The sequence below is a fragment of the Ipomoea triloba genome, chromosome 15 (assembly GCF_003576645.1).
Source record: "Ipomoea triloba cultivar NCNSP0323 chromosome 15, ASM357664v1".
Lineage (NCBI taxonomy): Eukaryota > Viridiplantae > Streptophyta > Magnoliopsida > Solanales > Convolvulaceae > Ipomoea > Ipomoea triloba.
Window position 1 is genome coordinate 26,478,852 of NC_044930.1, and position 16,816 is coordinate 26,495,667.

A 16,816-nucleotide genomic window follows, 5' to 3' on the forward strand; every position below is an offset into this window, starting at 1 on the left:
TTCATGCTCAGTTCCAATCCGTGGTGTATCAAAGTGTTGTATTTTTGCTTCAATTTCCATTTGATTTGACGAGTTCAACCAACCTTAATTAGCTTGTGTGTAGGATATGATTGGTATGTCATCTCACCTGGGAATATATTTTGAACTCAAATCACATGTTCCCTAGCTCATCTGTAATTTCTACTGATTATTGAAGGCTTTGTACTAATGGACCATTTGATTCAAATTGAAAATGTATGAGTTATCACTATATATAGTCCATAATCAATAGTTATTGTGTGGACCACGGTCCAAAGACGACGTCATTTCGGGTATTTTTTTTCCACGCGACTCACTGCAGTATACATTTTTATAACTCAGAATGTACATTATTCTAACACATAATGCACATTATCTTACCACAGAAGTTTCATTATTCTAACTCATAATATACATTATTCTAATACATAATGTTTATTATTTTACCCCAAAAGTTTTATTATTCTAGCGATGTCATTTTGGACTATGGTCCACACTGCTGTGTGGACCGTTTTACCGTTTATAATATGGTATAGTTTGCAATTTAGCATAAGATAATGTAGTTTATTCTTAGCTTTAAAAGAAAAGATTAAAAATCCATAAGGGCCAAAAGTTACCTATATATATTTAATTGAATACAATTAAGTGCAAGACAGCGTGATGGCATTTGCTATATTTTAATGGTGACTATGCCTGGAAAGATTAAATATGACTTGGAAATTGCGCAGTCCTCTACCCAATTGCTATTTTAAAAATGAAATTATGATGACATATTCCATTCCATTAGCAGATTCCATATATTGCAGATGCTAATAGTCTTCATTTTGAAAACACCTCCTAGTCTCCTAGTATACCTCACGCATCTCTTCATCATATATTTCCGCCAAGCTAAGGTATGTTAGTTAGTTGTATATTTTTCCAGGCCATTATAATATTCATTTACTTTGTTAGCATAGCATAACTCACTTGCCATTCTATCTGCTGCCTGAATTTGTTTGCTGTTTTTATATAGCCTGGCTTTAATAAAATGTTTACTTTGATCTATCTGAGTTAGTTTCAGAAACATACATAAAGTAGATTGATCGATCATATCGAGTTGTTGAATGGCGGCTTTTGTTGTTGTAACCTCCCTTTTGGAGTTAGTGGAGCAGCAGCTTTTGCAACCCAAACCATGTTTGGTTCTTCATGATACAGAAACGATTGTGTCATTGAGGGATAAGCTCTACTTTCTGCAAGCTTTTTTGGAGGAATCTGAGCTGAAACCCGAAGATCCTGAAGCTAAAGAAGAGTTGGAAAGTGAGATCCAAGATGTAGCTACTAAAGCGGAAGGCCAAATAGAATCTAAACTAAGGCTACTTTATTTGGCAGCTAATGCTAATGGAGGAGATGAGTGTTTTGTTGAGGAGGCTTGCCAACAGCTTTATCAGACCATACAACAAGTACTCAAAGATATTAAGGCAGTTGAAGTAAGGATCCTGATGCTAAAACCAAACTTCTTATTCACTTCATCAACAAATGATATCAAGGAAGAGAACATCATATTTGGTGTTAGCTCCCCAAGGCCAAGTGATTTAATCCCTCAGGATACACCCATAGTTGGATTTGATAATGATGCAAGGACACTAGTGGACTGGCTCACAAATGGGTTAATGGAACGAAGAGTTATTCCAATCTGGGGGATGGGAGGTCTTGGGAAGACTACATTAGCCAAAATGGTTTATGAAGATCCTGAAGTTAGGTATCACTTTCACATTCGAGCCCAGGCTGTTGTGTCTCGAGAACATAATGTAAAAGAGATGCTCATTCAGCTTTTGGATTGTATTTTGCCAGTCACTACTGAAATCTCCAACAAAGGTGAGGCTGAGCTAGCAGAGCAATTACGCAAAAGTTTGGTGGGTAAGAGGTATTTAATTGTCTTAGATGATGTGTGGACTGTTAAAGCATGGGATGTCATCCAAATATGTTTTCCAAATAATTTAAATGGAAGTCGGATTCTAATAACTACTCGATTAAGAGAGGTGTGTACATACTTATCTGAACAAATTTTTATTTCGAAGTTCCTAACATATGATGAATGTTGGGACCTAATTAAAAGAATTGTGTTTGGTGATGAAAGATGGAAGCCAGATCCCTACTTTGAGTCACTTGGAAGAAGTATTAGTATACTATGCGTGGGAATACCCCTGGTAGCTGTTTTGATTGCTGGACTTCTAGCTACCGTTAACAATTCATTAGAAATATGGGAAGATGTTCGTGAAACTTTGCGTACAGCACAATTAAGGCATGAAAATAACAATTTGGAAGCGATTACATCTTTGTGTTACAATTACTTGCCAAATCATTTGAAAGCTTGTTTTCTTTATTTTGGAGTTTTCCCTGAAGATAGCAGTATTCCTTTTACGAAACTAATTAACTTGTGGGTTGCAGAGGGATTTCTAAAGCCAGAAAGAAATAGGAGTTTGGAAGAAGTGGCAAAAAGTTACTTGTATGATCTCATTAATAGAAATCTAGTTCAAATTGACAAGCGAAGTGTTGATGGCAAGATTAATAGATGTAAAATTCATGATAGAGTGCATGAGATGTGTGTGAGAGAAGCTAAAAAGAAGAACATTATGTCTCTTCTAAATGAAAAGTATGCTCTAGAAGTTCGCCGTTGGATAAGTTGTCAATCAAGTTATTGGCCGATCACTCAAGCATGTTATGGGAATCACTCTTGCCATGAAATCCGTTCTATTCTATACTTTGGAAAAGATTTCTACCTTTCAAGATGCAGGTTGGTGCACCCATGTTTGAAACTACTAAGAGTATTGGATTTATCTTTACTTAAATACTCTCATGGCATGCCTAGTGGAATAGCGGATTTAATTCATTTGAGATACTTGGCTTTAAGCACCATAGGTTCTGTTTATAAGTTTAGATTCTCTAAGCTTCAAAATTTGCAAACTCTAGTTGTTTCTTCATGGATGGGAGGGTGTCATTTGCAACTGCCAAGTAATATTTTGGATTTGTTACAATTGAGGCACTTGCATCTTGAAAAAAGATATTCACAGTGTCTCCCAAGCTTGATTCAAGAGAATTTGCAAACTCTTTATTGGTTGAAAGTTGCTAGCTCAAACCAAAATAAAAATTTTAAAATGGTTCCACAATTGAAGGAGCTAGGGATTTACATTGAAGGTGAGTTGGTGCATGGTTGTCTTGAGAGCCTTGTTCATTTACATCTACTTGAAAAATTGAAGGTTGAAATAGGAAGGGTAGAGCGCTTTTATCTTCCTACTTCTTTTCCTCCAAATCTTAAACAGTTGACACTTCGTTATACTTATGTGCCATGGAAGGAGATACACATTGTTGGGAAGTTGCCCAACTTGGAGACTCTCAAACTAAAGGATTTTGCATTTTGCGGCTCAAAGTGGGAACAAACAGAGATGGGATTTAAAAAATTAAAGGTGCTTCTCATTTCACGCTTAGATTTCACAAGTTGGAATGCAAGTGCTAATCATTTTCCTATTTTGGAGAAATTAGTCCTGAAATATTGCTGGGAATTAAAACAAGTTCCAATTGATTTTGCCAACATCGAAACATTGAAATCAATTGTGCTAGAGAGTTGTTATTCTTCTCTTGTGAATTCTGCACATGAAATTAGTAAGATGTCTACTTATGAGAATCAGAGGAGGGGAGATGAACCTGCATTCATTGTTGATGATCTTGGAACTAAGGTGTTTCTCTAATTCTTTATTGTGATATTCAAATACTAGTTTTGGCTTCTGGTTCTGCAAATCTGATTAATTTGTTGCATTTTCCAATTCTCATTTTGAATATTGTTTCAAGATTGACTTGCCAAGTAATGAGATTTTTGAAGAAGAAAGTGTTGAATGTTCGATGGAAGACAGCGACGAAACATTTTGTTAATTTTGTGTTTGATAAAAGCTTATGAAAATCAAGGTATGTATTTCAATGAAACATCTCCACCATCCTCTCGTTGTATGTGTTAGTGTGCATGTATCTCCATGGAGCTACACCCCTTAATTTGAGATTTTTCCAAAGTATATTATGCTTTTATTTAAACTTTAAATCCTCAATTGTATTGCCATTAACGAAATATTATGATAGCAAATAATGTATATTTTACGTCATTATATTTATATATATATAATCTTAAAATTTTGGTAATATTACTCACTTTGGCTACTTTAATTTTCTCTACGTAGAAAGATGATCTCTTTTTTTTTAGTAAATTTACAGAGTCTTTCTCTTCGTCCGTGTAACGGTCCGGGGTTCGGGGTCCACCCACGTTCGCTCCGGGAGGCACGGGAGCTGGCCCAGGGGAAATCGTCACTTATGGGAATTGAACCCGGATTCTCCCGAAATTCCTCCCCACAAAGAGAGCTCACTTGCAACTTGAGCTACCCCACTGGGTTAGAAAGATGATCTCTGATCTCTAGCAATGAGGGCGTTGTTGTCTGCATTAGATCCCGGCTGACTGGATTTGGTGTCATCATTTGCTTATCTGATGTATGTAGAGTTTATGTTTGTTCGGTTGGTTGAAGGGCTAATGTTGCAGTTGATATTCTCCATTCCACATTGTTGTTCAATTTGTCTCTTGTTCATCTTTGAGTATTCTTGTAATCATATTTCGAAGAAAGTTGTATTGAACCTACCAAAGTGTATGTTTTAGTTGAATGTTATTTGAACCATTGCATGCTTCATCACCATAAGTGCTACGCATAAGTTTATTTGAGTATGTACATTAGCTTACTTGTTCACTTTACTTAATGATTGTTTTGAAATAAACTTGATGCTCTTATGTGATAATGCATGGTTGATATTAAAGTTAAATCTGAATGGACAAAAAGTTAGATTAAATGCAATTCATTAAAGACAAATTCATCTGCAACTATGACGACCACTTATGCTTACCATTAATCAGAGTAGTATGGATTACAAAATTGGGTCCGGCGATTGATTTTTAATTGGTAATTACACAGTTTTAAATTTTACTTAATGTAAGAATTGCCTCTTGACCTTCTTGATTTGAACCGATTAGCTATTGACAACTTAAATTGATTTATCTCATTATCATTTTTTGCCGGCTAGGGTCATAAGGTAAACTTTTTCCAAAACGTACTTTCGAATTGCGCATGTCAATTTTCTCATAACTCATATCAAAGAGTAGTACAAGATATTTTCATTTATTAGTTGCTAAGTTCATTGACTCTATATATAGTTGTTGTATGATATTTTACATTTGCCATATATAGCTAAAGCAATTGCGTTAAAACAAACAAACAAACAAACACTTGTGCTTTGAAAAGAGACGTAGTTCTGACTGACGTAATAAATAAATGATACGTCGTCAGTTTTTTAAAATTGACATCATATATTATTTTTAAATTTTTTAAAAAATACATACGATATCGGTTTTTAGAAAAATAAAATTAAAAAAAAAAAAAAAAGCCGACGCCGTATAGTTAATTATTTTGTTTAAAGAGAGATACCACAACTGACGTGGTATCATATGCTTTTTAAAAAAATTAAAACATATGACACCAAATTTATTTAAAAACTGACGTCGTATCTATTTTTTAAATTAAACAAAAAATAATTTGAAATATAATTTAATATAAAACTAAAATTAAAGTTCATCATAATATTTAATACACACCAAGTTTCACAGGAAATACAAAAAATACCACCTATTATAAACAAATAATTTGAAATAATTTTAAAATATTTATAACAATTCACACAAATTTAAAAACATAATTCGAAATAATTTAAAATTATTATTTTCAAATAACAAAAATTCACAAATTAAAATAATACTTAAAAAATTTTTTTAAACTCAAAATGAAAAAGGAAGGTGGTGGTGGAGTGGCGGACCGCGACAGTGAAAAGAAGAAGAAGAGGAGGAGGAGGATGAAGAAGAAGAAGAAGAAGAAGGAGGAGGAGGAGGAGGAGGTGGCAACGATGACGATGGCGGTGAGGAGAAGAAAAGAAGAAGAAGGAAAAGAAAGTGAATAAGAAGAAAAATAGGCGGATCTAGATTTAAAAAGGATACGACGTCGATTTGTTAGTATAACCGACTTTGAATCGGTTTTTCAAAAAAAATCGACGTCGTATATATTATTTATTATTTTTTTAAAAAGTATATGACGTCGATTTTTAAAAAACCGACGTTGTATCTTTATTAAAAGAATTTAAAAATTTAAGAAAGGATTTAAAAATTTTAAGAAACACCGTCATATCTTCATTAAATTTTTTTTAAAAAAATAAGTAATTTACTTTTTTAAAAATGATACAACATCATTTAGAAAAAAAAATTGACGTCGTATGTTGATTTAAAAAACATTTTAAAAATTTAAGATATGACGTCAGTTGTTTTAAAAAATCGACATCGTATACTTTTTTTTGATGGGTTTTATATCGTGAACTCACGACCACGTAGTTAAAAGCCACGCGCTACCACTGAGCTAGTGGGGCTTGGGTGACTTAAGCAAAACGCCATTTGTGGTGATCGAACCAACAACCACGTGGTTAAAAGCCATGCACTCTACCACTGAGCTAAGACGGCTATATCATGGACCCACGACCACGTGGTTAAAAGCCATGCGCTCTACCACTAAGCTAGGACGGCTATATCATGGACCCACAACCACGTGGTTAAAAGCCACACGCTCTACCACTGAGCTAAGACGGCTATATCATGGACCCACAACCACGTGGTTAAAAGCCACGCGCTACGCGCTCTACCACCGAGCTAGGACAACTATATCGTGGACCCACGACCACGTGGTTAAAAGTCACGCGCTCTACCACCGAGTTAGGACGGCTATTCAATGTTCATACGACTCAATTTGGTGGGGAGCTTGGGCGACTTGACCACGTGGTTGACTATATCATAGACCCACGACCACGTGCGCTCTATCACCGAGTTAGGACGACTATTCAATGTTCATATGACTCAATTTCGTGGGGAGCTTGGGCGACTTGACCACGTGGTTGACTATATCATAGACCCACGACCACGTGGTTAAACATGCCTCGCGCTCTACCCACGTGGTTAAACATGCCTCGCGCTCTACCACCGAACTAGGACAGCTATTCAATGTTGCGCTCTACCACCGAACTAGGACAGCTATTCAATGTTCCCATGACCACGTAATGGGGGGCAAAATGCCGTCATACAGCTCACTCGTGGGGGGGCTTGGGCAACTCTAGCAAAACGCTTCCACGTGGTTAAAAGCCACGCGCTCTACCACTGAGCTAAGACGGCTATTCAATGTATTTATTTCTTTATACAGTTATATCTATGAATGAATGGAGCAATAAACCTTCGTTAGTGTAATTTTCTTTCGTTATAGTCTATGAAAGCAGGAGTACGTACTCTCGGTTACGTGAGGAAACTAAAATGTTGGGGACAATATTAAATTATTTAGTACGTACTCCATAGTTATTTATCATTGTATGGTCGTGTTTCTTTTTCAATTTAATTGTAGATTTTTTTTTAAAAATAAAGTGATTTAGTAAGATGGGAGATTCTAGGTTTTTAACAATTAAATATTTAAATTTATGCTTGAAAAGTATTGTCGAGTAGGTAGAGCATAATTTCCGCACTTTAAAAGTCACAAGAATTATTTGATTATTATCAGCACTCTCTCGGTCAGACTTGTTGCATACGAGCGAAGGAAAATATTAAATTTATGTTATACCTTATAAATTAATTTGAATTTACAATAGTAACACTTCTTCACATTTTAATTTTTAACTATTAATTTTTTAAAATAGTGTTCCAAACATTTTCAATTTAAAAAAAAAATACATAGACTAAAGCGTCTTTTGGTAAATTCACTTTCACTCCGAGAGGCACAGGAGCTGGCCCAGGGGGAATAATCGCTTGTGGGAATTAAACCCAAGTTCTCTCGAAATTCTTCTCCACAAAGAGAGTTCACTTGCCACTTGAACTACCCCGTTGGGTTATAGACTAAAGCTGATTGATGTAAGGTTTAACATTTATAGTTTAGATGTAAAATTTAGAGTTTTTATTGATTTTATATAATTTACCAGATTTGCATATTTTTAGACAATAACGCTTTCACTGAGGCTCAAATCCACTCCCTTCCACATGAGGGTGCAACCGAGTGCTACTAGATCACAAGGTCTTGTTAAAGATTACGGCTATGTTTGGCAAACCTAGCTGAAATGGTAGCTGAAAGCTGAAAAGTTATAAGCTCGAAGCTGAAATCTGAAGAGTTATTAAGCTAGCTGGTATGCTTAAAAGTGTTTGGTAAAATTAGCTTTTTGATAAGTTGATAAATGTAAAAAGACTAAAATGTCATCTACATAAAAGTTAAATAATTTTAAATTTAAATAGGTTTGTTTACATATTAAAATATAAAATAATAAAATCAATATAATTTAATAAAATATAAACTAAGAACATATATTTAAAAATATATAAAGTAAAACAAAATGTTTATAATTCATAAAATTAGTTCATAGAAAAATTATTGTTCAAACACAAATATCAAATTAAAATTACAACGAAACATATTGAAGAAAAAATGCCAAAAGAGTTTTAATTGGGAGGGATAAATGATGTCATTTATTTAAAATAATAAGGATAAAGATGGAAAAAAGTTAAGAAGCTACTAGCTTATTTTTGAAAAGCTACCTGAAGTAGCGTTTCAAAATAAACTCTTATTTTAAGCTACTAGCTTACTTTGAGAGCATTACCAAACAAAGCTTATAGCTTATTAGTAGCTTAAAATAAGCTATAAGCTCCTAAATAAGCTCTGCCAAACACAACCTACATATTTAAGTGTTAAAGTTTGCAAGGTGGAGTTGATGATAATTAAAAAAATATCACGGTGTATTTTTTTTTTTTAATTTGATCATCCATCGAATATTAGTTTTTATTTCTGTCCTTTAGTAGTGTTCTCACAGGATTCGTGTGTGTGTGTGTGTATATATATATATATATATATATATATATATATATATATATATATATATAAAAGGGGGTGGGGAGGAATACGTGAGGGAGGCAACTGCCCCATTACCTCTCTCTAGATCCGCCCCTGAAGTCGATCACGCCAACATTCATTTTAAAGTCTATTTTAAGCAATGATAATGCATGCAATTAAGCTAGGTATGAACATGTTAAAATTTGTTTTTTTTTTTTAATGTTTTTTTTGTTTTTGTTTTTTTGAGTAGGTTAAAGTTTACTTTAGCACATAATTAAGAGTGAAATAGTTTATGTAAAATATTAACTTTTTCAACATGTAACTAATATTTTTCTTTACATACCTCACGGGAATAACGTTATATATAATGCCTATCAGCCTATGAAGTATGAAATATACTTCATGTATATTATATTTCATGTGAGGAGTTTTTCTTTAATTTACCTACAAAAGGTAAATTTCTCTGGGTAAATCGTAGTGACTCAACGGCTTATTAGCTGGGAGGGTCGGTGTATGGATGGTGTCCACAATTATCAGGTACGATCATGTGTCCTTGTATGTCCATAATTTTTCACCTAAGAACCAATTGAACTGCCCTCGTAATCGAGTTTTCTTTAATTTGACTGTATATAGTAAAGCTCCAATACTTAAAATTTGTGGGAACATACACAAAATATGGGTGCATCGTTATCATCATCCTGCATTCAAAATAACAAGCACTCAACTGCTGCAAAACTTTACACAGTCCTCAGCATTGATGGAGGTGGCATTAGAGGAATCATTCCTGCTACGATTCTTGAATTTCTTGAATCCCAGCTTCAGGTTTATTCATTCATTCTGCTTCTATGTTCAAGAAATATATTATATGAATATATATAAATATATGAAAGCAATTAATTGGATGGTGTTTTGATAGGAGGTGGATGGGGAAGATGCGAGAATTGCAGACTACTTTGATGTGATTGCAGGAACAAGTGTTGGTGGTCTCATAGCCACCATGTTAGCTAGTCCCGATGAACATAACCGGCCGGCCTTCTCCGCCAAGGATATCACACCTATGCTTTTTGAATATGGCCCTTTTATCTTCCCATCAGGAAGGTCTTAATTTTAATTTACCATTTTTGACTCCCATCAAAGTCTATTGATTATCTTTGATTTGAGCTTGTTAGTTATAGGTAATTTAAGCTGATTTATCTTTTTGTGATTTTTTGTTGACTAGAATTACATGGCGAGATATATGTTATATATGTTTGGTAAATGGTTGTTAGCTGATTAAGTTATAGAGTATAACTAGTTGATAACCTTAGTTGATTGTAGTAATGTGTTTGGTAAATTAGCTGATAGCTGTTTGATATAATTTCTTTTCTCAAAAAACCTAATCGAAAAAATTGTTTTGAGTAACTTTTTGAATTTTAGCATTTTGAAGTTACAAAAAATTGATTAACCAACACTTATATTATTTTTTTAACCAAGTCAAATAGTTAATAGTGGTCAAATAAGTCAAAATTGACTGATAGACTAACTATTTTACTAAACAGACCATATCCATCCTATGCAAATTATCGGATAATAATTGTGAATTTCTCTCGTCATTAGAAAAAATAAAATTTTAAGGTGTCGATTTACACAGATACAATAGAAATGCAATCCAAGCTAGCTAACATAATTGTAACCTAAACAGCATTGTTTGTTGCACCCAGTGCAAATTGACATAATCTCGATCAACACCTTAGACTTTGGGGATATCACCAAGTTCGTACACTATACAAACATGTGTGTCGTGTTGTGTGTTTGTGTCATGAGTTTTTTTATATGGTGTGAATTAATTATGTATGTTTGATAGAGGGATCCAAGATATGCTGAAAGGTCCCAAGTATGATGGAGAGTTCCTTCGGCAAATGATAAGGATAAAGCTAGGAGGCATTCGGCTACATCAAGCTTTGACTAATCTTGTCATTCCAACCTTTGACATCAAGTCTTTCAAACCAATTATTTTCTCTTCCCGTGAGGTAATTAACCAATGGGCTTTTTGATTACTTGGTTCGGTTAATCTTGTATGAAACTATCTCGATTACATTGATTTCAAATATACAAAATTCTTTATTTTGCTTTTGTTAATTAGTAAGTTTTAACGTTAAAAGTTGGAACATTACATTATATTGTATAGGCTAATGTGTGTGCTGGTATGGATGCTTTGCTATCGGATGTGTGCATTGGGACGTCTGCAGCGCCGACATATTTCCCTCCGTACAAATTTGTGAATCACGACATCCTAGGCAAGGAGTACGAGTTCAACCTCGTAGATGGTGGCGTGGTCGCAAACAATCCGGTATCCTCATCACCTCCTTTACATACCAAATTTTTTAGGCGAGTCGATTGCACAATCTCACATGTAGCACTAGATGTGCTTGAGATTCAACCACTACAACAATATTTCTTTAAAAAAAAATAGAAACTAATACTTAACCGTAGTTGAGAATAATATCCCTGACCTTAATTTGAGACTTGAGGATAGCTTGTTATTAGCTTGGGCTCGGGTTAGCAATATGAATCAAAGGGTTAATTCATTCTCACCTAAGTATTTGAAAGATGGGCTAACCAAACGACTACTCGCTCGGTAGAGATGACTAAGCCTGTTACATATATTATATTTAATATATTAAGCTTAACGAAATGTAATTGAGAATAAGAGAGAGGGAATGTAAGATGGAGGCTAAATTCTCTCTAATAACTTGAAATTGAAGAATGTTATTACAAGTCTATTTATAAGTAAAGAAAAAACTAACCACTACCCCACTAACACCTACCACTAACCATTACCGTGCCCTACTAACAAATACCACTAACCATTACCCCACTAACAAATGCCAGTAACCATTACCCCACTAGCTAGCTAACAAATACCACTAACCATTACCCTACTAACAAATACCTCTAACCATTAACTAACAAAACTTTATTTTCTTTTGAAGAGTTAGCTAGGCCGGTTTAATAATATCATAACAGCCTCTAATGACTTAAAGACATGGAGTTTGTTGTAACTCTCCTATATATATTCTTGCTAACACCAACAATCACAAGGATAATAGTCTAAAAGCACGTGTAATCATTTTCATTTGTTATAGAATAGCGATTTAAGGCTAGCTAGTCTATAAATACTATGTTGTATCCCAAAAACTTTTTACGTAGGTTTGGCTGGTCCGTTTTGACACTTCTACTAAAAAAGATATAAATTCTGTAATTCAATATAGTTTCATTATTGTAGCTCTAAGTTACCAAGAACTTCACTCTTGTGCAATATCAATCATCTTACATTTAATATAGAATATGAATCAATGTTGGGTACTTGTAGTGCTTTAATTTGCACCACCACAGTCAATGAAACTCTACTAAAAAAACGTGTTATTAGTTATGATTATAAAGTTATTAAAAAGTTATAGTATATATATATTATGGATTTATGGTGCTTGTTGATTGAATGCGGTTGAAGACCTTGGTTGGCCTAAGTGAAGCAAACAAGGTTGGGATGGAGAAAAATCGCAAGTTTCTGTCAAAGAAGCTCAAGGCTATGGACTATAGTCAGCTTTTGGTCATCTCTTTAGGCTCAGGTTCCCGGAATTTGGAGAACAAATACAGTGCTGAGGTGGCAGCCAAATGGAACATTTTAGATTGGATGGTTCAAATTGACACTGGAATCCCTACACTAATTTCAAGCCCTCTCATCAACTTGGTTTCCTATGGAATGGCAGATATGGTTGATTATCACATTTCTACAATCTTTCAGTCTCTTAATGTTGGGGAGAATTATCTCAGAATTCAGGTAACACAATTTCCATATGTACTATATATATATGCTTCCATAGCATTATAGAACTAAGTCTGAGATTTTACTGAGTAACTCAAGAGATGACTCGATTCAGTTAATTATTGTTGGGGTTTATGATGATGTATACTCAACACTTATAACAGGATAATGCCTTAGAAGGGACAATTGCAGCAATGGATAATGCTTCTTTGGAGAATATGATACACCTTAGAGAAATCGGTGAAAACTTGCTTAAACAACCAGTTTCAAAAGTGGATCTCAATTCCGGAATATATATGCGAGTTTCAAAGGATTACACAAACGAGGACATTTTGAAAAAGTGAGGATCCTATATACTCTACATAATGATATGCACACATCACTACCCTTCCCCACCCCAACCCCAACCACAGACACATACATAATTATATTATTCTGGAGAATATATATATATATATATGGTCATTAGCTAAAAACCTTGTGGTCAAACAGTATAACTGTTGCTCTACCAAATGGAAGATCATAGGTAAAATGAACATAACATTTACAAAATAATAGTTATAATAACTTGGTATTGATTTTCTGTGTTTCAGATTTGCAAAAATACTGTCAGATCAGAAGAAAAACTACCCAAGAAAAGGACCCAAGTAAGATCACACAAAAACTCTCAATGAAATCCATTCGATCCGAAAAGGAGAAAACAATCAAACTAGAGTATTTTTGTGTTAAATGTAATAATATTCCATGCAAGCACATAACTAGTAGTATAATAAGATTTTTCTTTAATTAGCTTGGTTGGGGTTAGTGGTTGAGCACTCTTGACCGTTAAAAGAGGTTGGGAGTTCAAACCCCCCTTAATTGAATTGCAGGTACCACGTGATCTATTTAAAAAAATTCCATTTTTGTTTGTTTTATTCAATAATGGAATTAATTTTTTTTATCTCACAAATATAATTATACTTTTATTTTAAAATTTTAATATATATATATAGAAGGATGGACCTTCACTATTAAAAATTGTATAAAAGTATTATGTTAAATTTTTAGTGGTTGAAGAACCATTTCTATCTAATTTTTAAACTAGATGAGAAAAACAGAGTAGCAAACATTAATTCGGTGGGATTGTAATTCAATGAATAAAGTAGGAATTGAAATTACAGTGTTTGGTATGGAGTACAGGGAATTGAAAAGTAAGAAGCGACAAAATGACTAAAATGCCCTTATGTTGTGGTAAATGTTGTAGTAATAGTAATAATAATAATAGTAGTAGTAGTAGTAATAATAATAATAATAATAATAATAATAATTCAAAATAATAATAATAATTCTTTCAAAATAATAATAATAATAATAATAATAAGTATTATTATTAATTATTATTATTATTTCAAAAAAAAAAATTTAAAAATAAAAAAAAACAAAGGGTATGGGAGGAGGGGCAAAATTGTCTTTACACCAACAAATTGCCCCTCCTCTCCACCGACCCATGAATTGCAATTCATCATTTGGAGGGAATTGCAATTCTGCAGAATTGCAATTCCCTCCAACCAAACACTGTAGTTTAAGAATTCACTAAATTGCAATTCCTCCCAAACTACATCCAACCAAACAGGCCAAAAAAAAAAAAGAGGTGTAAGGGTTTGCTTGTTAGATTGATGATTGATATGGGGTTTTAGTTATTATAAATAAACTAGTATTTACACCCGTGCGATGCACGGAATGGGTTTGTTATAATATATTAAGAATATTTGAATGAATATATAATTATTTAAATTATAACATCAAATATTATATAGTGCAAGTGAAGATATGAGTTGGGTCAGTTATGTTTATTGATGTTACCATTGCTTGAATTGGATTAAATAATTGCTCAAATTAATTCTAAACAAGTCTTCAATGTCCACGGAGGATATAATACCTCTAATATAATGCAACACATTGAAAATTTGAAATGGATTTGCACACACATTAGCAGGGGAAAAGAAAAACAACAGAACACAGTAGCATTACGTGTAAATTCACCCCTTAAAAGAAAGAAATGAGCTATGCATTAACCAATATAGCTAAATCAAGACTCCAATATCAAATCAAAGCATATATGCATTTAAAGCTTCTAAGTAAAGTCTAGAGAAATAGTATGGAAAACTACCTAACCAATATAATTCAAAATTGGGAAACAAAAACTACAACTAGAGCGAAAAAAAATGCAGAACGGAAACGTAAAGGTTGAAAAGAGAATCAGAAGCATATGAAGTAAACAAGTTCTGCTCAGGAAATACCTTCTTGTTATCTAGTCCGACATCCTCAAATGCCAAGAAAGCATCAGTAGACAAAATCTCCGCCCACTGCATAACCATCATCAGACTACTTGTGAATTGTCATGTTTATGATAAGAATTTTTCAAGTTCTGCAAGCAATAGAGTATAGAGCATTCAATAGCTTAAAGATAAAAATCATACTTTTTAACCATAGATCCTACTGAGTGAAGGAACACTGCAAATTCCAAGTGTCAGCCGTAGATCCTACTTTTAACCCAAGAATAATAGAATTTATCTTTTCACTTGAGCAACAGTTTTTCCCCAACAAAAATGCATGTTAGAGTAAAGAAACATGAACTGACTGAAGACCATAATCATTGCCTCAAAACCAATTTTCTCATTATAAAGGTTTTTTAAGAAATTCTAATTCTACCATCACTGACCATTTTCAGAGCAGCATCCCTAATTCTACCATCACTAACTACAAAGAAATTTCTAAGAAATAAGTTGGAAAGTAAAAAAATCAAGAGCAAATGAGCACAATGTCAGATTGAACCAAATAAACAAAGTTCAACAATTGGGAATATTGGAAGAGAAAAGTACCCTAATCCGAGCAGTAGCATCCTGACCCTAATCTTAATGCGGCTTATTTCATGCATTAAGATTTCAATTTCTGAGTAAGAATAGGAATTGAATTCTCAAGAGTGAATACCGAATTTGTAAGTGCAAATTTTTGTTTGAAAGAAATACGAAAAAAAAATTACCGCTGTATGAGAGGCGGCTTTGGACCGATTCTCAGGTAGCCACTGGCTTGAGCTATCTTCAAGTAGCCACTGGCTTGAGTTATCTTCAAGTAGCCACTGGAGCAGACAGAGACCATCGCTGTGTTCTCGTGACCCGAGTACATCACGCAGCCGCCGGTGGTCTCAACCAATAGAAAAAAATAAAGCTTTAACACCCCAGAAAAATGAAAACTAACACACCAGAAAAATCAAAATCAAATTAAAACTCCACATCACCGCGCAGCTCCGTACATCCAACCACTCCATCCACACAAAAATGCAGAAATCCACATAAACAAACACAGATCTACACCGTATACATTAATGATTTATCCAAAAACAAGCAGAGAAAACCGGCTATTAATGACATTTCGGTCGCTCCTGAAGGCGGAGAAGACATATTTGATATTTATTTTAAGAAAAAAGAAAAAGAAAAGACAGATCTGAGTTTACCTTTGAGCCTTTGCCCTTTAGTCTCGGCCGATTTGAAGGTGTGAGAGTACGAGTCGGCGGCTGTGGAGGCACCGCGGTGGAGGCATCATGGTGGCGAGGAGGCGTCGCAGTGGAGGCGCCATGGTGGCGAGGAGGCGTCGCGGTGGCGGCATAAGCGTGAGAGTGAGAGAGAGAAAGGGAGAAGGTGCGGACTGCGCAGGTGCGCGTATGCGATGTATTATATATTATAATCCACGACCGTTTCAACTTTGAACGGTTGCGGAATATAAAAAGCTTTTTTTTTTCCCTTTTAAACCGCTACCGTTTCATCAAACAACGGTAGCGGATTGTCACCGCGCGTTTTTTTAAAGAATACACTACCGTTCTTATATAACTAAATGTGGTGTTTTATGTGCTTTTTTGTACTAGTGTACTTTTGGCTTACTGAGTGAACTTGAAGTGAGAAGCGTAACAAATAACCTTCGCAAAGCATACGCGGATGCCCAATAACTCGAATCAATAATGCCATCAATGTACTCCTTGTCATCATCTAATAATCCA

The 16,816-nt window shown here is 34.3% G+C and overlaps 3 protein-coding genes and 1 long non-coding RNA gene across 8 annotated transcripts; 3 read left to right on the plus strand and 1 right to left on the minus strand.

Moving 5' to 3' along the window:
- The first annotated feature begins 1,121 nt into the window (after window positions 1-1,121).
- LOC116005964 (putative late blight resistance protein homolog R1B-19) lies at window positions 1,122-2,845 on the plus strand. Its single transcript, XM_031246197.1, has 3 exons — window positions 1,122-1,921; window positions 2,114-2,650; window positions 2,770-2,845. Exons 1-3 carry the CDS (start codon window positions 1,122-1,124, stop codon window positions 2,843-2,845), a joined length of 1,413 nt encoding a protein of 470 aa, XP_031102057.1.
- On the plus strand, window positions 2,791-4,476 carry LOC116007352 (putative late blight resistance protein homolog R1B-14). 2 transcript variants are annotated; one of them, XM_031248012.1, is made up of 3 exons: window positions 2,791-3,731; window positions 3,844-3,957; window positions 4,247-4,476. In XM_031248012.1, the coding sequence occupies exons 1-2, from the start codon at window positions 2,859-2,861 to the stop codon at window positions 3,922-3,924; spliced, it is 954 nt and encodes a 317-aa protein (XP_031103872.1). In that variant the 5' UTR covers window positions 2,791-2,858; the 3' UTR covers window positions 3,925-3,957; window positions 4,247-4,476. The 2 variants fall into 2 exon arrangements, with proteins under 2 accessions (XP_031103872.1, XP_031103873.1); XM_031248013.1 differs by having other exon boundaries at window positions 4,258-4,276.
- A 4,575-nt stretch (window positions 4,477-9,051) lies between these two features.
- Window positions 9,052-13,722, plus strand: LOC116005503 (patatin-like protein 1). Of its 3 annotated transcripts, none has more exons than XM_031245708.1 (9): window positions 9,083-9,163; window positions 9,357-9,515; window positions 9,612-9,800; window positions 9,895-10,076; window positions 10,822-10,987; window positions 11,146-11,307; window positions 12,469-12,798; window positions 12,948-13,123; window positions 13,377-13,722. In XM_031245708.1, exons 3-9 carry the CDS (start codon window positions 9,654-9,656, stop codon window positions 13,432-13,434), a joined length of 1,221 nt encoding a protein of 406 aa, XP_031101568.1. In that variant the 5' UTR covers window positions 9,083-9,163; window positions 9,357-9,515; window positions 9,612-9,653; the 3' UTR covers window positions 13,435-13,722. The 3 variants fall into 3 exon arrangements, with proteins under 3 accessions (XP_031101571.1, XP_031101568.1, XP_031101570.1); XM_031245710.1 differs by having other exon boundaries at window positions 9,146-9,163; window positions 9,457-9,515; XM_031245711.1 differs by lacking the exon at window positions 9,357-9,515 and having other exon boundaries at window positions 9,052-9,163; window positions 9,724-9,800.
- Window positions 13,723-14,790: 1,068 nt separating this feature from the next.
- LOC116005504 lies at window positions 14,791-16,449 on the minus strand. 2 transcript variants are annotated; one of them, XR_004094980.1, is made up of 3 exons: window positions 16,277-16,449; window positions 15,806-15,966; window positions 14,791-15,128 (listed from the first exon to the last, which is right to left on the minus strand). It is a non-coding gene; the product is annotated as an uncharacterized LOC116005504 (long non-coding RNA). The 2 variants fall into 2 exon arrangements; XR_004094981.1 differs by having other exon boundaries at window positions 14,791-15,190; window positions 15,806-16,449.
- Window positions 16,450-16,816: the final 367 nt, after the last annotated feature.

What these genes read in the sequence shown, in the direction of transcription:
- LOC116005964 (XM_031246197.1), top strand. Translation starts at nt 1,122, where the DNA reads ATGGCGGCTTTTGTTGTTGTAACCTCCCTTTTGGAGTTAGTGGAGCAG. An exon ending in AAAAGTTTGGTGGGTAAGAG is followed by an intron (nt 1,922 to 2,113) that starts GTATTTAATTGT and finishes CCTAATTAAAAG; the next exon opens with AATTGTGTTTGGTGATGAAA. An exon ending in ATGTCTCTTCTAAATGAAAA is followed by an intron (nt 2,651 to 2,769) that starts GTATGCTCTAGA and finishes ACTTTGGAAAAG; the next exon opens with ATTTCTACCTTTCAAGATGC.
- LOC116005503 (XM_031245708.1), top strand. Translation starts at nt 9,654, where the DNA reads ATGGGTGCATCGTTATCATCATCCTGCATTCAAAATAACAAGCACTCA. An exon ending in TTCTTGAATCCCAGCTTCAG is followed by an intron (nt 9,801 to 9,894) that starts GTTTATTCATTC and finishes GTGTTTTGATAG; the next exon opens with GAGGTGGATGGGGAAGATGC. An exon ending in TTATTTTCTCTTCCCGTGAG is followed by an intron (nt 10,988 to 11,145) that starts GTAATTAACCAA and finishes TATATTGTATAG; the next exon opens with GCTAATGTGTGTGCTGGTAT.
- LOC116007352 (XM_031248012.1), top strand. Translation starts at nt 2,859, where the DNA reads ATGCCTAGTGGAATAGCGGATTTAATTCATTTGAGATACTTGGCTTTA. An exon ending in TTGATGATCTTGGAACTAAG is followed by an intron (nt 3,732 to 3,843) that starts GTGTTTCTCTAA and finishes TATTGTTTCAAG; the next exon opens with ATTGACTTGCCAAGTAATGA.